The following is a 24,795-nucleotide window of genomic DNA, read 5'->3' as shown; positions in this document are numbered from 1 at the left end:
GGTGTGGGCGAACGCACGTGTGGGCGACCGATCAGGCCTGATCGGGCAAACACTGCGTTTTGGGTGGAGGGCGAACTAAAGTGACACTAGTACTATTATAGATCTGACTATGATCAGTTCTGATCATTACAGATACTATAACAGTACAAATGCTGATTAGCGATACGCTAATCAGCGAATAACGGACTGCGGTGCGGTGGGCTGGGCGCTAACCGATCGCTAACTACCTAACCAAGGGGCCTAAACTATACCTAAAACCTAACGGTCAATACCAGTGGGGAAAAAAGTGACAGTTTACACTGATCACTTTTTTCACTTTCACTAGTGATTGACAGGGGCGATCAAGGGGTTAATTGGGGTGCAGGGGGTGATCTGGGGCTAGTATGAGGTGTTGGTGCTACTCACTGTGAAGCCTGCTCCTCTGCTGGATCCAACCGACGAAAAGGACCAGCACAGGAGCAGGGAAGCCATTTACTAATATGATCTGCTATGTGGCTTCTGATTCGTTTTTTTTTATATCATCAGCAACCTGCCAGCCGCGATCATTGGCTGGCAGGCTGGTGACATGACCCCCCTCAAACTTTTGCCGGCCCGCGATGCGCATGTGCGGGCCGGCTAAGCGCGTCATCTCGCGTCTCGCGAAATGACGCATATATGCGTGACTGTGCCTGGGACTGCCGCCTCCGGACCGCGATCCTGCGTTAGGCGGTCCCGAGGCGGTTAAAGATGGTGAGTTAACTCTTTGGACGCCGGCGCTCCGCAACAAATCCAATAAAGTCACTTTTAAAGCAGTTTTTGGTCGGCACACAATTTTGTTATTTGACCCTGGTTCTTTAGTATAATGGTATGCAGCACACAGTATGGGCTTGTCAGACTCCTGTTCGTGACGCCACTTTGATGCAACGGCCCGGTTCAGCGTCTGGGGTATCCCTCGCCCCTTAGGAGGTTTCTACGAAATATGTCCCTCTTATAGAGCAAGTAAACGTGACGCCAGCTGCGGTTAAGCAGCGGAAGCACAAGGCTCCCTTTTGTAGATGGTGATGTTGGTACCCACAGGTAGGATTACCAGAGCGGTGCAGGGTGGCCTACAGTCTCTGTAGATGTTATGTACACGTGTCACGGTGCTTCTACCTGGATAGCCTTGGATCCCAGACGTGATGTGGTTTGAAGCAGTGCAAAAGGGGTAGTTGAACTTGGATGTTGAACAAGTGGAATAAATGGAGTCCAGACTTTGTAGTAACGCTGAACAGTTAGGGCATAAATTGGTAATCCAAACAGCTTCCAAACGATATCTTGGTCATCAGCAGGTATTGGCTTATCTGGCAGGCAAACACTTCTGTGCCACAATCTCAGCTCTGCTATGCTTGGCTAAATAAATAGGAAACTCTTCCTCTTCTGCTGGAACTTAAGTTATCTGTAGTCTGTCTCTTATTATAATCCTAGGAACTTCTTGTCCTGGCAGTGAGTACCTGAAGCTTCGGCTCAGCTTGGATGAAGGCAATGCAAGCCCAGGAGGAGACAAGCAACCATATAGACTTCAGAGGCAGAGCCTATGGGCCTAGCAGAGCAGGCAGTGCTCTGCTAGCCAGCACACAACCTCTCCCTAAGGAGGGTAGACTAGACACGACCTGTCCCCATGGAGGCGAAGGCTAAACTGCCACTAACTTCTCCCTAACACTGAACTCCTCCCCCGATAGAGAAGCCTGGAAGGAACAAGAATGTTCTTCTCCAGAGAAACTATCTCTGCCAATTGCTGCCGCCATCTGCTGGTGGACCAGGTAACTGCATGAACACAACCGTTTCAGGAATAAATGTGCACATTATTAGGCGATGACATGTAATACATTAGATGTTATACATTAGCACATAGGAGATGGTAGCAAGGCGCCAAAAGAAGTGCTAATGGCACTCGGGGTCATTACAATTGGCCCAGTGTCCCTGCTGCCTGATAGGTCAACCAGCCTGACTGTCAGCTGGGCTGGCTACCACAGCCACAGAAATAGATCCTCCCCTTCTGGTTACTGGGACCGGCTGCTGGTTATTTATTTTTTATTTATTTTTTTCTGTTAATAACTTTTTGTCTTTATTAAATAATTTATCAAAACATTACAGAGTAAGAAAAGGAGATACAATTCCCCCCCCCTACCTGTGGTGCGTCAAAATAGAACCCCAAAAAATAAAACAATTTGACCTCAACTAATCAGTCCTCCAACCACCCCATATCTTAATCCACTTGTCCTCAGCTTCCCTCTGTTTGTACATAAATTTCTCATAATTTTTTACCTTAACAACTAAATTTATCCATGTGTTTATATCTGGAGTGAATCGGGCAAACCAGGTCCGACTGACCAAGACTCTAGCCAGCATCAATATTCTGCTCAAGAAAGTCTTTTGATACTTGTGATTGTTTAGTTTGGAAAGATCATTGAGCACGAATACTTGTGGTTCAAAAGGGATTCGAACTTTTAGTTTATACATGATACAATTATTTATAGTATTCCAGTATTTTATAAGTTCTGGACAAGTCCATATCATATGGAGAAAGTCCGCTCCTACAGTGTCACATTTGGGGCAGTTGGACGTGTCTCTTAACCCACATTTATTCATCCATAAAGGAGTGATATATAATCTGTGGCAAATATAGAATTGTATTAGAACATGGTTGAAGTTCTGGGATAGTGAACCTAAGTTCCCCAAAATATTCTCCCACCCTTCTATTTGTAAGTTCGGACAATCCAGCTCCCACGCTTTTTGTCCTGGTGACTGTGTATCACTAAACCGTGCCTTAAGTAATAACTTATATATATTTGAAATCTTTATTCTAGAAAGTGTACCCCCTACCCAATCATTCAGAAAAGACGAATTATCTATATCCAACAGCCGCTTATCATCCAGGCTAGATAGTACTGAGCGCAATTGAAAATACCTAAACCAGGAAAGGTTTTCTATATTATGTGTCATCTCTATAAATGGTTTAATTTCTCTATCTTTAACTACCTGTGAAATATACAGAATTTTATTCTTTTGCCAAAATATGTCGGCTGCAATATCATCCAGCCTTTGTAAATACACATTATGCCAGAGAGGCGTAAATGTGAGTGAACCCCTAACCTTCAACCATGTCCTAGTTGTGGCCCACACTTTCAGGAGTAGTTTTATAGTCTCTCTGTAGCCTCGCTCATAGCTCTTCAGTAGCCCGGATTCCAACAGGGTAAATATATTATTATGGGCGTGACTAGTTACCAACTTCCCCAGCAGTGCGCTGTTCTCTGATTCATAGCACATCAATAACTGGGCTGCAATAAAGTACCCTTTAAAGTAGGGGAGATTTAAACCCCCCCACTCCACTGATTTATACAAGTATTCCAGCTTTATTCGGACTCGCTTTCTTCCCCATATTAAATCATTAATTATTCTTTCCATGAGTTTAAAATACTTATCTTGTATCCAGATAGGTGTATTTCTGAGCACGTAGAGAAATTGTGGTAGTATCACCATTTTGACTAATGAGACTCGATCGGCTCTGGATAGGGGAAGTCTCAGCCAGATCCCTATTTTAGCTCTACTGCTTACCATTATGGGGATCAAATTGGGGATCAACCGGCTGCTGGTTATTAGGAATGGCTGCTGGTTATTGGGACCGGCTGCTGGTTACTGGGGCCGGCTGCTGGCTATTGGGACTGGCTTCTGGTTACTGGGACCAGCTGCTGGTTATTGGGATCAGCTGCTCGTTACTGGGAATGGCTGCTGGTTATTGGTATCAGCTGCTGGTTACTGGGACCGGCTGCTGGTTACTGGGACCAACTGCTGGTTACTGGGGTCTGGCTGCTGGTTATTGGGATTGGCTTCTGGTTACTGGCACCAGCTGCTGGTTATTGGGATCAGCTGCTGGTTACTGGGAATGACTGCTGGTTATTGGTATCAGCTGCTGGCTACTGGGACCAGCTGCTGGTTACTGGGGCCAGCTGCTGGTTATTAGGAATGGCTGCTGGTTTTTGGGATCGGCTGCTGGTTACTGGGACCGGCTGCTGGTAACTGGGACTGGCTACTAATTAGTGGGACTGGCTGCTGGTTACTGGGACCGGCTGCTGGTTACTGGGATCGACTGCTGGTTATTGGTATCAGCTGCTGGTTACTGGGAATGGCTGCTGGCTATTGGGATCGGCTGCTGGTTACTGGGACTGGCTGCTGGTAACTAGGACTGGCTACTGATTACTGGGACCGGCTGCTGGTTACTGGGACCAGCTGCTAGTTACTGGAATGGGCTGTTGGATACTGGGATAAACTAACAGGTTCTCTGATTTTCTTCTTCCAAAGGTTTGGAGAACAGCAACGTGAACCAATCACAGGCCCTGATCCCGGCATCGACCAGTTACAAGGAGAGATACTACGCAGACATTGACCAGGAACGCAAGATACGCAGGCGGCGCGCAAGGTGACAGTAGCAGTGATCCGGAAAATGTTCCACAGTTTTATTCCGTGTGCACCATTCTAGATTGCAGATATATAGGCTGCAATGTTCTAGATGAGTTATATGCAGTCTGTAATGTTCTAGATTGCAGTTATATAGGCCATAGTGTTCTAGATGAGTTATATGCAGTCTGTAATGTTCTAGATTGCAGTTATATAGGCCATAGTGTTCTAGATGAGTTTTATGCAGTCTACCCTGTTCTAGATGAAATTTAAATAGGCTGCAGTGTTCTATATGAGTTATATGCAGTCTGTAATGTTCTAGATTGCAGATATATAGGCCATAGTGTTCTAGATGAGTTATATGCAGTCTGTAATGTTCTAGATTGCAGTTATATAGGCCATAGTGTTCTAGATGAGTTATATGCAGTCTACACCATTCTAGATGGCAGTTATATAGGCTGCAGTGTTCTAGATGAGTTATATGCCGTTTGTAATGTTCTAGATTGCAGATATATAGGCCATAGTGTTCTAGTTGAGTTATATGCAGTCGGTAATGTTCTAGATGACAGTTATATAGGCTTCAGTGTTCTATATGAGTTATATGTGGTCTGTAATGTTCTAGATTGCAGATATATAGGCGATAGTGTTCTAGATGAGTTATATGCAGTCTGTAATGTTCTAGATTGCAGTTATATAGGCCATAGTGTTCTAGATGAGTTATATGCAGTCTGTAATGTTCTAGATTGCAATTATAAAGGCTGAAGTGTTCTAGATGAGTTATATGCAGTCTGTAATCTTCTAGATTAAAGTTATATAGGCCATAGTGTTCTAGATGAGTTATATGCAGTCTACACCATTCTAGATGACAATTATATTGGCTGCGGTGTTCTAGATGAGTTATATGCAGTCTGTAATGTTCTAGATTGCAGTTATATAGGCTGCAGTGTTCTAGATGTTATATGCAGTCTACACTGTTCTAGATGAGTTATAAAGTCTGCAATGTTCTAGATTAGTTATATGCTGTCTACACCGTTCTAGATTAGCTTTATAGGTTGCAGTGTTCTAGATGAGTTATATGCAGTCTGTAATGTTCTAGATTGCAATTATGTAGGCCATAGTGTTCTACACAACTTTCTAGATGACAATTATATTGGCTGCGGTGTTCTAGATGAGTCTACACCATTCTAGATGACAATTATATTGGCTGCGGTGTTCTAGATGAGTTATATGCAGTCTGTAATGTTCTAGATTGCAGTTTTATAGGCTGCAGTGTTCTAGATGTTATATGCAGTCTACACTGTTCTAGATGAGTTATACAGTCTGCAGTGTTCTAGATTAGTTATATGCTGTCTACACCGTTCTAGATGAGTTTTATAGGTTGCAGTGTTCTAGATGAGTTATATGCAGTCTGTAATGTTCTAGATTGCAGTTATGTAGGCCATAGTGTTCTACACAAGTTATATGTGGTCTATACTGTTCTAGATGACAGATATGTTCAATGCAGGCCCTGATTTATCACTCCAGAATTCTTGTTGCAAAATGAGGAGTTTTGATGTATGGGTGGAGAAATGGGCGTGGTTAGCTATGTTAATGAGTTTCACTATAGATTTTTTTTTTTTTAAGTTGCAAAAACAGTTTCCCTGTCACTCCAGCGGAAGGAGGAAGAGGAAAACTAGAGGAGCTTTTCTAGACACAACATGAGACATAAAGTGTGACCCCGCAGCCTGAGAACTGACCTGAGATATTCCTCATGCATACTGTGTTAGAATAGCCCTATTTGCACTGGTACGGTTCTAGATTACAGCCGGCATACATAGGGGGCGTTTATCCGATGTGTCTGGAAACATCCTCGCCTCTTTCCACAGTGTTCTATGTCTAAGAGCTGAAAGTGGGATTAGATCTGGACTGTGAGACTGATGCAGAGGTCGCAAAACAGTCACAACTCGCGCAGGCCACCCCCGGTCTAATTTTAGGGTGCCACCACTGAGCTTTTTGGAACGGGTTTTGATGCCGATTTTTCTGCAGGATATTATAAAGGTGCAACAATACATAAATCTAACACAAAGACAGACCTAAAACTGTCCCCAAAACAACCAACGCTAAATCTCCCCCATAGTGTGTACACGCTGTTCTAGATAGGTCATGTTCTATCTGTCCTGTTCTAGATAAAAGTTATATCCAGTCTGTACTGTTCTAGATGAACGTGATATCCAGTCTGTCCTTGTCTAGATTAGATTTATACCACATGTATTGTTCTAGATCACATGGTGACCGATATATACAGCATGTATTGTTCTAGATCTTGTATTGTTCTAGATCTCATGGGGACCAGTATATACCACATGTATTCTAGATCACCTAATGACCAATATATAGTCTGTACTCTTTTAGATCGCCTGGTGACTGGTATATACAGTCTGTACTGTTCTAGATCACATGGGAACCATTATATACTGCATGTATTGTTCTAGATCATACTGCATGCATTGTTGTAGATCACCTAGTGACCAGTATATACAGTCTGTACTATTTTTGATCACTTGGTGACTGGCATATTCAGTCTGTACTGTTCTAGATCAAATGGGGACCAGTATATGCTGCATGTATAGTTCTAGATCACCTGGTTACTGGTATATACAGTCTGTACTGTTCTAGATCACATTGTGTCTGTACTGTGTATAAATGTATTGTGTGTTGTCTGTTCTCAGGCTGGTGGTTGCTGTCCATAAGTCGTTCTCTCAGGTTCAGCGTCTGGATAACGTGAAGTCTGGACCAGCGATAGACCCCAGGGAGGCCGCACAGAGCATCTTCCCCCTTATTGCTCAGAGCCTGCAGCGCTACCTGCGTTCCACGAACCAGACTCACCTGTACAGCATGGAGGCGATAATAGAGCACCTTACACTGTGCCTGACGCACAACATGTCCCCACAGGTAACACAGCACCCCAGGGCCCAGAGCGTGAACCATGTGTGCGGTATAATACCACCTCAGACAAGGGCTTAAAGTGTACCAAAAAAGTATGCAAAATGGCTGTGCTTCTGTGTACAACAATAACTGTGAAGGAACTGTTGTGTTTGGGCCTCCCTGGTGTCTTCAGCCATATGATTCTCTGTTTCAGCTGCACAGCTAGATGCATTTCACTGAGAAGCAGGGGGCCTCTCCATTCTTCTAGCACTGTACTGCTGTGAAGTCTGTTCCCTTACTTCCCACCATGTTTGTTTTTAGCTCCAGAGCTCACAGAGCAGATAAGGTGCAGGAGATAACACTTACAGACCCCCCCCATTTCTTGTGAATTCAGAAGCAGTGTAGAATCAGTTCTTCTATCAGGCTCAGTATCTCTGCTAGCTCTGACACGCCCCCATTTCCAGTGAATTCCGAGGCAGTGTAGAATCAGCTCTTCTATCAGGCTCAGTATCTCTGCTAGCTCTGACACGCCCCCATTTCCAGTGAATTCCGAGGCAGTGTAGAATCAGCTCTTCTATCAGGCTCAGTATCTCTGCTAGCTCTGACACGCCCCCATTTCCAGTGAATTCCGAGGCAGTGTAGAATCAGCTCTTCTATCAGGCTCAGTATCTCTGCTAGCTCTGACACACCACACCTCCTGTGAATTCAGAAGCAGTGTAGAAGCAGTTCTTCTGTCAGGCTCAGTATCTCTGCTAGCTCTGACACGCCCCCATTTCCAGTGAATTCCGAGGCAGTGTAGAATCAGCTCTTCTATCAGGCTCAGTATCTCTGCTAGCTCTGACACGCCCCCATTTCCAGTGAATTCCGAGGCAGTGTAGAATCAGCTCTTCTATCAGGCTCAGTATCTCTGCTAGCTCTGACACGCCCCCATTTCTTGTGAATTCAGAAGCAGTGTAGAAGCAGTTCTTCTGTCAGGCTCAGTATCTCTGCTAGCTCTGACACGCCCCCATTTCCAGTGAATTCCGAGGCAGTGTAGAATCAGCTCTTCTATCAGGCTCAGTATCTCTGCTAGCTCTGACACGCCCCCATTTCCAGTGAATTCCGAGGCAGTGTAGAATCAGCTCTTCTGTCAGGCTCAGTATCTCTGCTAGCTCTGACACGCCCCCATTTCCAGTGAATTCCGAGGCAGTGTAGAATCAGCTCTTCTATCAGGCTCAGTATCTCTGCTAGCTCTGACACGCCCCCATTTCCAGTGAATTCCGAGGCAGTGTAGAATCAGCTCTTCTATCAGGCTCAGTATCTCTGCTAGCTCTGACACACCACACCTCCTGTGAATTCAGAAGCAGTGTAGAAGCAGTTCTTCTGTCAGGCTCAGTATCTCTGCTAGCTCTGACACGCCCCCATTTCCAGTGAATTCCGAGGCAGTGTAGAATCAGCTCTTCTGTCAGGCTCAGTATCTCTGCTAGCTCTGACACACCACACCTCCTGTGAATTCCGAGGCAGTGTAGAATCAGCTCTTCTGTCAGGCTCAGTATCTCTGCTAGCTCTGACACACCACACCTCCTTTGTCTTCAATTCTGCTTTCAAAGTGTTCTGGAACTGAGTCTCAGTCGCTGCTAATTTTTCTTCTGTTTGGTTAATCGCTCCTTGTTGATGTTGAGTTGTCAGGACTATTAGGTTTTGGACCATGGAGGATTTGTTCAGAATAACAATGTAGGACGCACCTGCACCCGAAGTCCTCGTGGTATTCTCTGGATCCGGTGACATTCAGCCAAAGTGCAGTTGTAAACATATTTTATAACTGTACTGGAGCGGCGGGGCCGGAGCACAGTGAACGCACCGGCGCCCAGCTCCTCCTCCCAGTCCCTCCCCGCTGATACATCGCAGCCTGCGATGCTGGAGCATGGCAGGATGTGATGTCAAAAGGTGGCGGAACGGCGTTCCGGTGCGTTCAGCCAGAAAAAAATCCCTGTTTTGGACAATTAGGATTACCATAATTATTATTATTTGCCAAATGCCAGAGAGAGAATGTTTTAAAGAGAGTCTGTCACCACATTTGAGCATATTAGACTGATCAAATAGCGTTATATGTGCCACCGAGAACTTAAAAACGGTCCCTTTGTTGTATCTAATGGAGTTTTCTTTCAGCCAAAAATGAACTTTTAAGATTCTGTAAATGCGCCCTCTCAAGTGCCCAGGGCGGCGTCTCAATCGGCCGAGCCCCAGGCAGCACCTCCTCAACGGCTCATAACCCCGCCCTCTGTGTGCCTCTGCCCGCCCATTTACTCTCCTCCTCTCTCCTTTTCCACTGCGGCTTCGCGGTCAAATTCGTAGCGTTAGGTTTGGTGATTACAGACACACCTGTGGATGTATTTTAAATGCAGACCTGAAACACACTGCTTCTTTGTGTAGCATCATGGGAAAGTCTAAAGAAATCTGCCAAGATATCAGGAGGATAATTGTGGACTTGCACAAGTCTGGCTCAACCTTGGGTGTATCTTCAAGATACCTGAAGGCGCCTCGTTCATCTGTACAAACAATTATACACAAGTACAAACAAGATGGGAATGTCCAGCCATTATACCGCTCAGGAAGGAGACGGGTTCTGTGTCCTGGAGATGATCATCCGACATGTGCATATTAACCGAAGAAGAAAAGCAAAAGACCTTGTGAAGATGATGATGGAAGCTGGTGAGATTGTGTCACTATCCACAGTGAAACGAGGACTGTATCATCATGGGCTGAAAGGTCACTCTGCCCGGAAGAAGCCATTACTCCAAAAGAAACAGGAAAAAGCAAGATTAATGTCTGCAAATGACCACAGGAACAAAGACCTACTGTAACGGTCACGTACACACACACACAGGGGGAGGATAGTGACCACTGCGCTCCACCCTCACCCCTGGCCCTGCCTACTTGTCTCACGAGTCCTGATGACAGGGGACAACTGGACGGCAGTCCCTAACTTAGGATACGTGCGGGAAGGACAGACAAGACAAATAACGGATAGTGAACGGACCGGGTCAAAACCAAGAGGACAACGCAGTACAGAGGGATAAGCAAAGAAAGGTCAGGAGAAGCTGGGGTCATAAATACCAGGAGAGTCGAGAAGTACCAAAGGAGTCCGCAAAGAATAGTCAGGTGGAAGCCGAGGTCAATATACCAGGAAGGATGCGCAGTACAGACCGACAGACCGACCAGTCGAGCACCGAGTGATCAGCTCGGTGCTCAAGGCAGACCTAGGAGCAGGGAGCCTCCCAGCTAGCAAAGCCACCCTGGGAACGAGGTCAAACACAGATCCTCGCGCCCGAAGCTAAGCAGCAGGTCTGCGGTTGATGGGAGACCGAGTGCGCCTTCGGCACCCCGTTACAGTACCCCCACTTTTACGAGGGGCCACCGGACCCAAGACTTCAGGCGATGGCCTTTCAGGGTGTTCTAAATAAAATTTTCGAACAAGTCTAAGAGCATGAACCTCCCTGGCAGGTACCCAAGATCTCTCTTCAGGTCCATACCCCTTCCAGTGAATCAGGTACTGCAAGGAATTACACACCTTCCTGACATCCACTATTTTAGACACCACACACTCGAGAGCATCATTAACAAGAACTGGCAGAGGCGAGGCTTTCGATGGTACTACCGGTTCAACATATTTTTTAAGTAGAGATTTATGGAACACATTATGGATGTGGAATGACTCGGGCAGCTCCAACCAAAATCATACCGGGTTAATCACCTCCGTGATCTTATATGGTCCAATAAAACGAGGAGCAAACTTTTTAGAAGCACCCATCCATAGCTATAAACGTGAGTGAGCCACCATACCTTTTATTCACATTTTATCTCTCAAACGTTTTAGAATCTACCTTAAGAGAGAGATTCTTGGAGAACAACCATACTTTATCCCCAACTTGAAAATTCACCCCCCTTGAACGTCTCCTATCGGTCTTGAGTTTCTGAGAACTTTGAGCCTTTTCTAGGTTCGATTGAACCCGGGCCCAAACTGTGCACAGTTCAGAGGAGAGCCTATCCACCTCAGGGTTAGAGGAGGAGATGGATGACCCAGAATGAAAACGGGGATGGAAACCATGGGTACAAAAGAAAGGTGAAACCCCAGCAGAAGAATTGACACAGTTATTCAAAGCAAATTCAGCCAATGGAAGAAATTTCACCCATAATTGATGGTCATCAGCAACATACAACCTCAAGAATTGTTCCACAGACTGATTAAGGCGTTCAGTCTGCCCATTACTCTCAGGGTGGTAGGCAGAGGAAAAAGACAATGAAATTTGACATTTTTGACATAAAGCCCTCCCGAATTTGGACACAAACTGCACACCCCTGTCAGAAACAATATTTTCCGGGATACCATGTAATCGAACAATTTCTTTTACAAAAATAGACGCCAGGGTTTTGGCATTCGGGAGTTTAGACAGGGGAATGAAATGGACCATCTTGCTAAACCTATCGACCACTACCCAAACTACAGTCCGCCGGCGGTAGGTCAGTTATAAAGTCCATTTGAGATATGGGACCAGGGTCTACTGGGAATAGGTAGGGGTTGTAGGTTATCAGCAGGGCGAGTCCTAGGTGTCTTGGACCTGGCACAAACCTCACAAGCTGACACGTAGGACTTGACATCCCTAGTTAGAGTGGGCCACCAATAAGATCTAAAAACCAGATCCTTAGTGCCCTCAACACCCGGATGTCCACAAAAGGCAGAATTGTGACACTCACGCAACAGCTGGAGACGAAATTGTACGGGAACAAACAACTTATCTGTTGGGGTGGATACCGGTGCCAGATGTTGTTCAGACCTAATGCGAGCCGAGATATCCTGGGTTAGAGCTGCTATGAAGATTTTTGCTGGTAGGATGGATTCAGGTGGTACCTCAGTAGGTTGAAAAGCATGGAAGCTCCGAGATAATGCGTCCGTCCGAGATAATGCGTCCGCCTTCACATTTTTACTTCCCAGCCTGAACGTAATGGAAAAATCAAAACGAGTAAAAAATAGAGCCCATCTGGCTTGACGGGGATTCAACCTCTTAGGAGACTCGAGAAACATAAGGTTTTTATGGTCAGTGACAACAGTTACACAATGCCTTGCCCCCTCCAGAAAATGCCTCCACTCCTCAAATGCCCCTTTAATGGCTAGCAGCTCCCTATTCCCTATGTCGTAGAATTTCCTGGAGAAGAAGGCACATGGTCTCAGGTTAGTGAGGCTAGCAGGACCTTGTGAAAGGACTGCTCCTGCACCGTCCTCGGACGCATCCACCTCCACAATAAAAGGTCTCTCCTGATCAGGCTGGATCAGAATGGGAGCGCTACTGAATGCCTTTTTTAATTTTTCAAATGAAGAAATGGCCTCAGTAGACCAATTCTCCAAATCCGCCCCTTTCTTAGTAAGGTCGGTCAACGGTTTAGCAATTACGGAAAAATGTATAATAAATTTACGATAGTGATTGGCGAAACCTAAGAATCGTTGTAACGCCTTTAAAGGATGAAGGTCTTACCCATTCCTTAATTGCTAGTACCTTACCAGGATCCATATTGAAGGCGTGAGGAGTCAGAACATGCCCTAGAAACAGAATCTCCTGTACACCAAAGACACATTTCTCTTGCTTAGCGGATAGCTGATTCTCCCTCAACACCTCTAATACTTGTTTAACATGAGACACATGGGATTCGAAGTCAGGAGAGAATATCAAAATGTCGTCAAGATAGACAATAACAAATTTACCTAAGAACTCCCTAAGAATGTCATTCATGAAGTTTTGGAACACAGCTGGGGCAATGCTGAGTCCAAAAGGCATCACCTGATATTCAAAGTGTCCTGCCGGAGTATTGAACGCCGTCTTCCATTCGTCTCCCTCCTTGATTCTGATTAGATTGTATGCCCCTTTCAGGTCGATCTTGGAAAACCAGGTTGCCCCCAGAACCTGGTTAAAAAAATCCGGAATCAATGGGAGGGAGTATCTATTATGGACAGTGATTTTATTTAATCTCCGGTAATCGATACATGGCCTAAGACCACCATCTTTTTTCTTAACGAAGAAAACCCCCACCTCCATAGGAGAGACAGAAGGTCTAATATGCCCTTTACCAAGGCTCTCCTTAATATAATCTTCCATGGCCTTGCGTTCGGGCTTAGAAAGATTATAAATTCGCCCCTTAGGAAACTTGGCCCTCTCTACTAGCTCTATAGTACAATCATAAGGTCTATGGGGGGGGGGGGGGGGTAGAACCTCCGGGGTTGGTGATGAGAATACATCAGAATATACCCTAACAACAGTGGGCAAAGTATCAGACTTTACTGAGACCCCAGCCTGTACCACGGACAAGCACGAGTCACACTTAGGCCCCCATCTCACTAACTCCCCCTTGGACCAATCTATAGTTGGGTTATGTAGTCGGAGCCAAGGCAACCCTAGTACCACCTCAGCCGGTAGGTTCTCCAGGACTAAAAGGGAACATCTCTCTGAGTGTCATACACCCACGGTTAGAGAAATCTCTGAGGTACATGAGCTCACCGTACCACCAATAAGAGGAGTAGCATCAATAGCCATGACATGGATAGGAGTTGGTGACCACTGCGCGCCACCCTCACAGGGGGGAGTATAGTGACCACTGCGCGCCACCCTCACCCCTGGCCCTGCCTACTCGCCTCATGAGTCCCGATGACAGGGGACAACTGGACGGCAGTCCCTAACTTAGGATACGTGCAGGAAGGACAGACAAGACAAATAACGCATAGTGAACGGACTGGGTCAAAACCAAGAGGACAACGCAGTACAGAGGGATAAGCAAAGAAAGGTCAGGAGAAGCCGGGGTCATAAATACCAGGAGAGTCGAGAAGTACCAAAGGGGTCCGCAAAGAATAGTCAGGTGGAAGCCGAGGTCAATATACCAGGAAGGATGCGCAGTACAGGAGGAGCAGGCAAAGGATTGTCAGGGAACAGGATCAGTTAAGTATACTGGTATCCCAAAAATGCCAGGAACCTAAATTAACAGGCAACCTGTGGCCAGCAGGCCGCCTGTATTTATAGTGGGGAGTGAGGGTCATATGACGTGGCCAGCGTCACATGACCAACAGACCGACCAGTCGAGCACCGAGTGATCAGCTCGGCGCTCAAGGCAGACCTAGGAGCAGGGAGTCTCCCAGCTAGCAAAACCGCCCTGGGAACGAGGTCAAACACAGACCCTCGCTCCCGAAGCTAAGCAGCAGGTCTGCGGCTGATGGGAGACCGAGTGCGCCTTCGGCACCCCGTTACACCTACATTTTTAGAGACATGTTCTGTGGTCTGACCAAACAAAAATTTAACTTTTTGGCCGTAGTGACCTAAGTTACGTTTCGAGGAAAAAGGAAGAAGCTTGGAAGCCTAAGAACACCATCCCAACTGTGCAACACGGGGGCGGCAGCATCATGTTGTGGGGCTGTTCTGCTGCAGGAGGGACGGGTGCACTTCTCAAAATAGATGGCATCATGAGGAAAGATGATTATGTGGAAATACTGAAGCAACATCTCAAGACATCAGCCCGGAAGTTAAAGCTTGGGCGGAAATGGGGCTTCCAAATAGACAATGACCCGAAGCATACTGCCAGACTGGTTACAGATTGGCTTAAGGATAACAAAGTCAGTGTTCTGGAGCGGCCATCGCAAAGCCCTGATCTCAATCCTACTGAAAATTTATGGGCAAAGCTGAAAAGGCAGTGACCAACAAACATGGCTCCGTTACACCAGTTCTGTCAAGAGGAACGGGCCCAAATACCGACCAACTATTGTGAGAAGCTTGTGGAAGGGTATCCAAAACGTTTGACCCAAGTCATATAGTCTAAGGGCAATGGTACCAAATATTAATGAAATATATGGAAACCTTTTACTTTGCAGAAAGTAATAAAAATGCCTTAAAACATTCCCTGTCTCATTATTCTGGCATTTGGCAAATAATAATAATTACGGTAATCCTAACCGACCAAAAACAGGAAACTTTATTCTGATTTCATGTCAGATATTGAGAAACACATGTAGATGTGTCTTTTTATATAGTGTATGTGAACCTCTGGTTTCAACTGTGTATGTGTACCGTGCTGTATAATGCGTCACATCGGCCCATACTCTGCAACATTTCCGCAGAGTTGGCAGGGCTAGTCAGAGGAATCTCGGGAGGAGAGGCCTAACAGCAGCGTCCAGTGAATCAGACTGCACATGGTCATAGAAGACACTAGGTATACGGCGCCTGCGGAGGAGCTGGTTGGCATGGAGTCAGTCGCTTCCAGCAGGAGAAGCGAGCGCATGCGTCCTGTTATGCTGATCCATGATTAGTGTGAATAAGATGTGGAGTGAAACGCAGGGCGAAGCCAGTGCCAGTGAACTGCATGGACAGGGCAATATTGGGTGATAATTATTTTAATTCAGTTTGTGATGTGCATTACTGGGAAGATATATGTCCCTCAGGGTATAGTGATAGTACATCAGTGGATAGGTCATCAGTATCCTTACAGAGGTATCCTGTCACTGTGGGGAGTGGGGGAAAACTCCCCACCGTATAATGAGGAGCAGGCCTGGATGCCGGGATCAGGGAGCAGGTCACCTCCTATAGCGTCCCTAACCCTCGCCCTAACTCCTCACCGTATGAGCGGACCTAGATGGTAGCATTGCTCATACCCAGGAAACCTAGGACCCTCAGTCACCCTGATAGTAACATAGTAGCATAGTAGTAACATAGTACATAAGGCCGAAAAAAGACATTTGTCCATCCAGATATCGACAGTATCCCCCATAACAGATAATCCCTTAAATAGAGAAAGGGGGTGAGACAACCTGTTGATCACAGACACGGCTGAACAGGAGTCTCACTGGCCTTGCTGCTAGAGAAGGGGCAGACAGTGCACCGCTACAAAATCGGCAGTCAAGAGCCAACAGACAACACGCACTTACCTGCCACGACAACAACGACAACTGAACCCCCATGCAGACAGGATGCATGGCGGCCCCCCCAGCAGAGCTGCACACTGACTTGTGGTTCCCCCTCCGGGGAACCCTGAGACCCCCTTCCGGAGGTACACAACACAGGAACATGTCTAGCAAACATGCTGGACTACAGACACCAACAGACCAGACATGTAACAACCACAGTGCTGTGTGTGTGTATATGTCAGCTGTATAGTAGTGCTGTGTTTGTAGGCTGTAGCTATATATATATATATATATATATATACTGTATATAAAAAGAAGGACGTATATATGTGTGTATGTTCTGCGATCACTCAAAAACGCAACCATGGATATCAACGAAACTTGGTATACACATCCCTTGCCACCTGGAAATAAATCTTGTGGGGTCTCAGCTCTCTAGGATGTACCGTTCCTGAGATATTCCCAAAAAATGACCTGCATTAGCCAATAGAAGCCTGCAAGTCTTTATCTTCACATCCCAACTGCCATACACAGTCACATGTCCCTTATCAGCCAATAGAAGCTTGCAGGCCCTTAGTCTCCACATACACACAGTTTTACTCCCGGTTTCCATAACAACCCAGCCATTTTTATTCACTGCTGTAGGTCAGCTTTAGGCCAGGGCTACACGATGACGATGACACTGCTACATGTGTGGCGGGACAATTTTTATAATGATAGTCTACGGTGTTGCTCTGTGACATGTGGCATCTTGGATAGATTTTTTGCGACTGTCGTGTCGCAGCATGTCACATGTCGAAGTGCGACACCATAGCCTATCATTATAAAAATTGTTGAGACGAAATGTCACGTGACACATGTCATCGTGTAGCCCTAGAATTAAAGGGGCAGGACGCTGTGGAGGTCACTGTTAAAGGGGCAGGCACTGTGGTGTGGTACGCGTTAAGGGGTGGACACTGTAGATGTCACTGTTATGGGGGATACTGTCGATATCTTTTAACGACAAACAAACATTAAATGAAATAGATGAAATATACCGGTGTGAAGCCGCGTCCTTCTGCTAATCTCTTATATAATGTGGTCCAATTGCACGTAGCCTGAACCTTCCGCCATCCTGGGCGATGTTCTCCTCTCTGGTGGCCTGATAACATCTACTTCTTCTATCTCACAGGCCTTTCTGGAGCAGTATCTGCGCCCGGGGCCCCCATGTCAGTACTCTGGAGCCCACCCAGCGGTGTGGACCTTAGTGAGCGAGGAATCAGTCACACGAAGCCTCAAGTCCGACCTGACCTTCTGCCTGCGCAGTGCAGACGCCCAGCTGGTGGTGAGTGTGAGCGCCATCCCCAGCGTGACCCTGACAGAGAACTTCATCCCACCAAACTCCCATCGCTTTTTGGTGCAGCTGTATCCGGAGGCACTGGACATCTCCAACATATCTCCAGCGTGATGTGTACATACGACCATATATAACATGTATATACTGCACCTGTTACATGTACATATCATCCCATACTATCACGTGTATTATATGTCACCCCCCCCATGAGATGTTATGACAAAGACTTGTGACATCATCACTTTGCTCAGTATTAATATCATTAAAGGTCATTTGTAGAAATGTCTCATCAGTGGCTGCAGTCTTCAGACTCAACCCCCCCAATGCAGGGTCAAGCTCCGGAAGATCGGCCGGGGGGTAGGGGGGCATGAGAGAAGAAATATGGACATTGTCATCCTAGGATCTCCAGATGGTGATGGCTACAGGCAAAGTGGGAGGAGGACACATAGGTAAGAGCTTGGGTCAGAATCGGAATCGGAAAAGAAGGTGCCAGAGGGCTTAGCTGATACCAGGAGACGGGGAAGTACCCAGCGCCACAGCAGCAGAGGTCATAGGAACCAGAGGTGGTTGAAGATGACACTGGAAGCCATGAGACATCACAAGATGCACGGCGGTGTCGCCATCTGGTGAGGAGTAGTTGGGACTGGTTTTAGAGAAGAGACAGGTACACGCCTAGGGGGATGTTCCTCTATATGTCCTAAGGCTAATGCAAGTTGGGAGGGTTGAGCTCAGCAGAGGACGAGTACCAAAATCATATTATCTGTGGCATTACAAAGATCTGAGGAGAAGGATATTGGGGTCTGAGGACACTTAGCAGCCAGCTGACCAGGATTGCAGCCCAGTTATGGTGAATTCCTGGAGTGGTAATGAATGTATGATTCATGTATGTATAGGATCCACGTGCACCAGTATAGGATGCATCAGTCATTACAGGGCGACAACCACTACGTGTCTGTGAGCTCTGAGCTAGGGGCCCATTAAACACCATCCTCAGCTCAGACGCCCGCTGGCTGGACTCAGGCATCATTGTGCTGAGTCTTCCTGTCCACCCTTACAAAGACGTGGTGATGACGCGGAGTCTCTTCCACCCGGAATATTTATTGAATATTTTACCATTTTATGGAGATGCATTAGACATCGGCCTCCCGAGAGGGGAAGGAGCTGATGACACCAGACTTCACTTCTGCTCCAGACTGGGGATTGCAGCCCAGTCCTGGTGACTTCCTGGAGTGGTAATGAATGAATGATTCATGTATGTATAGGATCCACGTGCACCAGTATAGGATGCACCAGTCATTACAGGGCCACAACCACTACGTGGCTCCTGGAAAGTCTTCAGTTTAATCATCGTCGTCATCATCATCATCGTCGTTATCATCGTCGTCATCGTTGTCATCATCGTCGTCATCGTTGTCATCATCGTCGTCATTGTCATCATCGTCGTCATCGTTGTCATCATCATCATCTTCAGTGTTGACCTTTCCAGACAATACATCTTCAATCCATTCTTCCAGCTCGGAGGGTGACGGCAAATCCTCAGCATCATCCATTTCCATCCAGACGCTGTCCGCCTGTACAAACAGGACAGAAGATCTCAGGTAAAACCTCAACTGAGAGAAGACCCAACAGCCGGAGCCATCATCTGCACACTGTGCTCCAGACACTCCGGAGAGATACTTCAGTAGGGTGTGGGCAGACGTTGCAGGGGAATCATACTCACATCTGTCACATTAACTACACCAATCTGTGGCCTGAACAAGTCGATATGGAAGGTCTTTTCCCAGTATGTCACCAGCTGTGGGGAAAATAGAGCAGGTCATTGATGACATCATATTAATGACATCATATTGGTCACATATGCAAGTAAAGCCTCACTAGGACTTCAGCTGTAAAGAGAAACTAGAAAGTCACCTTGTCACCTAAAACAGTTCTTTCTTTTTTACAGTTAATGTCACCCTGATCTGAATATCAGCTCATAGAAATACATTTTAAAGGCTATGGACACCGTTTTTTAATACATTGTACTTATTTTGAGCTAAAACCATTTTTTCAATTGGTCGTTATTAAGAATATTAAGTCTTTTTTTGTGTACAGAGCGGAGATGCTCGAGTAGCTGCCTGTGGATTTTCTGTCTTTTCCGTCATCTGGGTAGCTGACGGGCTCCTTATCTCTACTCTCTGACTTTATAAACACTCATTAACGCTCAATCCTTATCTTACTGATACTGATGTGGTAAATAAGTGTTTATGACTCTCAGTAATTTGGAGAAAAGGGTTATTAGATGAGGACATAAAGTGAAAGGACCAGTCACACAGCTAGAAAAACATTTAAAAGTTTGTGACAGAACTGCTCAATATTTTTAATAAAGGCCAATTGAAAATATAATTTTTAGCCAAAAATGAGTAAAATGCAATTATAAACACAAATTGCCTCCAAAGGTGTACATAGCCTATAAAGTGACCATAGATGTATCAGAATGCTGTAAAGTGCAGAGGGGTCTGGAGGAGGACAGAAGGGTCTGAGGGAGGACAAATGAGTCTGGAGGGAGGACAGAGGGGTCTGGAGGGGGCAGAGGAGTCTGAAGGGAGGACAGAGGAGCCTGGAGGAGGACAGAGGGGTGCGGAGGAGTGGACAGAGGGGTTTGGAGGAGAGGGCAGAGGGGTCTAGAGGGAGGACAGAGAAGCCTGGATGAAGAAAGAGGAGCCTGGATGAGGACAGAGGGGTCTGGAGGGGGCAGAGGAGTCTGAAGGGAGGACAGAGGAGCCTGGAGGAGGACAGAGGGGTGCGGAGGAGTGGACAGAGGGGTTTGGAGGAGAGGGCAGAGGGGTCTAGAGGGAGGACAGAGGAGCCTGGATGAAGAAAGAGGAGCCTGGATGAGGACAGAGGGGTCTGGAGGGGGCAGAGGAGTCTGAAGGGAGGACAGAGGAGCCTGGAGGAGGACAGAGGGGTGCGGAGGAGTGGACAGAGGGGTTTGGAGGAGAGGGCAGAGGGGTCTGGAGGGAGGACAGAGGAGCCTGGATGAAGAAATAGGAGCCTGGATGAGGACAGAGGGGTCTGGAGGAGGACAAAGGAGTCTGGAGGGAGGACAGAAGAGTCTGGAGGAGAACAGAGGGCTCTCTTGGGGGGGGTCTTAAGGGGGAGCAGAGGATCTAGAGGTCTTAACCAGCAGGTTCTCTCTATCTCTCTATTGTAATTGAAATGTATGGTAGGCTGGTCTGGTTGTATGTTTTTGGGGATGTTGGGAGTATTTCTGGTTTGGTTGGGTATATTGTACATGTAGGTTTAAATATCTTTTTTATCTATTTCTATATAATAATAATAATATTTAATAAAATGTCACCAGAGGGAAATCATCAGGATCTATCCAGACGATGCTCAGTTCTGGGTTCTCCGTGTTTTCTCTGGCTACTTCCTTCAGGATCTCGATAAATTCATAACCATCTAAGGAAGAGTCCACCAACAAGAGGACACCAGAAATAATCAGCAGAGGAAAGCATCATCACTCTCCTCACCACATGACTCATCATTACTCTCCTCATCACATGACTCATCATCACTCTCCTCATCACATGACACATCATCACTCTCCTCATCACATGACCCATCATCACTCTCCTCATCACATGACTCATCATCACTCACCTCATCACATGACACATCATCACTCACCTCATCACATGACACATCACTCTTCTCACCACATGACTCATCATCACTCTCCTCATCACATGACTCATCATCACATGACTCATCATCACTCTCATCATCACATGACTCATCATTACTCTCATCACATGACATCATCACGCTGATCATTACATGACTCATCACTATCATCACATGGCTCATTACTCACATCATCACATGACCTATCACTCTCTTCATCACATGACTCATCATCACTCACCCCATCACATGACTCATCATGACTCTCCTCATCACATGACTTATCATCACTCACCTCATCACATGACACATCACTCTCCTTACCACATGACTCATCATCACTCTCCTCATCACATGACTCATCATCACTCTCATCATCACATGACTCATCATCACGCTCATCGTTACATGACTCATCACTATCATCAAATGGCTCATTACTCACATCATCACATGACCTATCACTCTCTTCATCACATGACTCATCATGACTCTCCTCATCACATGACTTATCATCACTCACCTCATCACATGACACATAACTCTCCATACCACATGACTCATCATCACTCTCCTCGTCACATGACTCATCATCACTCTCATCATCACATGACTCATCATCACGCTCATCATTACATGACACATCACTATCATCAAATGGCTCATTATCACTCTCATCATCACATGGCTCATTACTCACATCATCACATGACTTGTCACTCTCTTCATCACATGACTCAATGACTCATCACTCTGATTATCTCGTCCGATCACCCTCATTATTACTGTGTTATCATCGTGCTTACCATCACAGCATCTCATTAGCCCATTCCTATAAACTGTAATGATTAGTCTCATCATCCTCTCCATCACAATCATCACTATTATTATTATAATTTATTATAATTAACTTGAATGTCATCATTACTCTAATCGTCCCACAACCACTCCTATCATCATCACAACTATCCCTACCATCATCACTACCAGACGTATCATCCCCACCACTACCCTATCATTATCACCACAACCACTCCTATTATCACCACTACTCTTCTCATCATGCCATCTAGCATCTCACCTGGATCTTCCTCCTCAGCGAAAGCCACAATGTGAATTCCGTCCAGATGGTCCTCCTGTAATGAGAGAGACCATGGTAGTTGTGGCCCCTAGCCTCCCGCGTGTCGGGGGGGGGGGGGGTTGGTAGGGTACGAGGGGTTGGGTGCAGAGGCTGAGGCATTTCCGCAGAGCGTGGTCTTATTACCACACATGTAAATACACCCCGTCCGCCACATGGAAGTTTTCACAGAAAATTTGTTACCGTTTGAGGCCGATGCAAAACTCCAGGTTCCCGTTATATGATGACAGGATTAGCATCTCCTGCGCCCTCGACCCCAGCACCTGTCCACATTAAGCCGATTACTGCTCTGTGTTTTTACTATTATGCAAGCTTGGCGCTACCATCTGTCCTATGGGGGCGCTACCATCTGTCCTATGGGGGGCGTTATACATCCGTCCTATGGGAGGCGTTATACATCCGTCCTATGGGGGCGTTATACATCCGTCCTATGGGAGGCGTTATACATCTGTCCTATGGGGGCGTTATAAATCTGTCCTATGGGAGGCGTTATACATCTGTCCTATGGGAGGCGTTATACATCCATCCTATGGGAGGCATTATACATCTGTCCTATGGGAGGCGTTATACATCTGTCCTATGGGGGGCGTTATACATCTGTCCTATGGGAGGCATTATACATCTGTCCTATAGGGGCGTTATACATCTGTCCTATGGGAGGCGCTATACATCTGTCCTATAGGGGCGTTATACATCTGTCCTATGGGGGGCGTTATACATCTGTCCTATGGGAGGCGTTATACATCTGTCCTATGGGGGGCGCTACCATCTGTCCTATGGGGGGCGTTATACATCTGTCCTATGGGAGGCGCTAAACATCTGTCCTATAGGGGCGTTATACATCTGTCCTATGGGAGGCGTTATACATCTGTCCTATGGGGGGCGTTATACATCTGTCCTATGGGAGGCGTTATACATCTGTCCTATGGGGGCGTTATACATCTGTCCTATGGGAGGCGTTATACATCTGTCCTATGGGAGGCGTTATACATCCGTCCTATGGGGGGCGTTATAAATCTGTCCTATGGGGGTCACCATCTCCTCCTCTGTCACCACGGTCACCATAGCCTCCTCTGTCACCACAGTCACCATCTCCTCCTCTGTCACCACGATCACCATATACTCCTCTATCATCACGGTCAACATCTCCTCCTATGTCACCATTGTCACCATCTCCTCCTCTGTCACTATTGTCACCATCTCTTCCTCTGTCACCATGGTCACCATCTACTCCTCTATCACCACGGTCACCATCTTCTCCTCTGTCACCATTGTCTACATCTTCTCTGTCACCACGGTCACCATCTCCTCCTCTGTCACCACGGTCACCATCTGCTCCTCTGTCACCATTGTCACCATCTCCTCCTCTGTCACTATTGTCACTATGCCCTCCTTTGTCACCACAGTCACCATCTCCTCCTTTGTCACCATCCTTTCCTTTGTCACCACGGTCACCATCTCCTCCTCTGTCACCACGGTGACCATCTTCTCCTCTGTCACCACGGTCACCATCTCCTCCTCTGTCACCATTGTCACCATCTCCTCCTCTGTCACTATTGTCACTATGCCCTCCTTTGTCACCACAGTCACCATCTCCTCCTTTGTCACCATCCTTTCCTTTGTCACCACGGTCACCATCTCCTCCTCTGTCACCACGGTGACCATCTTATCCTCTGTCACCACGGTCACCATCTCCTCCTCTGTCACCATTGTAACCATCTTCTCCTCTGTCACCACGATTACCATCTACTCCTCTATCATCACGGTCAACATCTCCTCCTCTGTCACCACTGTCACCATCTCTTCCTCTGTCACCACGGTCACCATCTCCTCCTCTGTCACCACGGTCAACATCTCCTCCTCTGTCACCATTGTCTGCATCTACTCCTCTATCATCACGGTCAACATCTCCTCCTCTGTCACCACTGTCACCATCTCCTCCCCTGTCACCACGGTCACCATCTCCTCCTCTGTCACTACGGTCACCACCTTCCCCTCTGTCACCACGGCCACCATCTCCTCCTCTGTCACCATGGTCAACATCTCCTCCTCTGTCACCATTGTCACCATCTTCTCCTCTGTCACCACGATCACCATCTCCTCCTCTATCATCACGGTCAACATCTCCTCCTCTGTCCTATGGGGGGCGTTATACATCTGTCCTATGGGAGGCGTTATACATCTGTCCTATGGGGGGCGCTACCATCTGTCCTATGGGGGCGTTATACATCTGTCCTATGGGAGGCGCTATACATCTGTCCTATAGGGGCGTTATACATCTGTCCTATGGGAGGCGTTATACATCTGTCCTATGGGGGGCGTTATACATCTGTCCTATGGGGGGCGTTATACATCTGTCCTATGGGGGCGTTATACATCTGTCCTATGGGAGGCGTTATACATCTGTCCTATGGGAGGCGTTAT

General features: G+C 46.6%; 2 protein-coding genes across 4 annotated transcripts in view; one reads left to right on the top strand and one right to left on the bottom strand.

Annotated features, from left to right (window-relative positions):
• Nucleotides 1-17,853, top strand: part of LOC122922828 (vang-like protein 1) — a 47,534-nt gene extending 29,681 nt beyond the window's left edge. For both annotated transcript variants that reach the window (XM_044273580.1, XM_044273579.1), the window contains 3 exons: nucleotides 4,318-4,435; nucleotides 7,122-7,344; nucleotides 17,403-17,853. In XM_044273580.1, coding sequence (XP_044129515.1) covers nucleotides 4,318-4,435; nucleotides 7,122-7,344; nucleotides 17,403-17,678 — 617 coding nt within the window. In that variant the 3' untranslated portion in view covers nucleotides 17,679-17,853. The remainder of the gene's footprint in view (nucleotides 1-4,317; nucleotides 4,436-7,121; nucleotides 7,345-17,402) is intronic.
• Nucleotides 17,854-18,645: 792 nt separating this feature from the next.
• Nucleotides 18,646-24,795, bottom strand: part of LOC122922825 (calsequestrin-2-like) — a 77,463-nt gene continuing 71,313 nt past the window's right edge. The window contains exons 8-11 of one of the 2 annotated variants that reach the window (XM_044273574.1): nucleotides 22,315-22,369; nucleotides 20,908-21,008; nucleotides 19,288-19,362; nucleotides 18,646-19,138 (exon numbers count right to left, since the gene is read on the bottom strand). In XM_044273574.1, coding sequence (XP_044129509.1) covers nucleotides 18,908-19,138; nucleotides 19,288-19,362; nucleotides 20,908-21,008; nucleotides 22,315-22,369 — 462 coding nt within the window. In that variant the 3' untranslated portion in view covers nucleotides 18,646-18,907. Of the gene's footprint in view, nucleotides 19,139-19,287; nucleotides 19,363-20,907; nucleotides 21,009-22,314; nucleotides 22,371-24,795 lie in introns of both variants that reach the window. The other variant, XM_044273575.1, reaches the window with a different exon arrangement.

This window comes from Bufo gargarizans, unplaced genomic scaffold (assembly GCF_014858855.1).
Source record: "Bufo gargarizans isolate SCDJY-AF-19 unplaced genomic scaffold, ASM1485885v1 fragScaff_scaffold_771_pilon, whole genome shotgun sequence".
Taxonomy (NCBI): domain Eukaryota; kingdom Metazoa; phylum Chordata; class Amphibia; order Anura; family Bufonidae; genus Bufo; species Bufo gargarizans.
The sequence above is the reverse complement of the archived record's forward strand: the minus strand, read 5'-3'. Positions and strand labels throughout refer to the sequence as shown.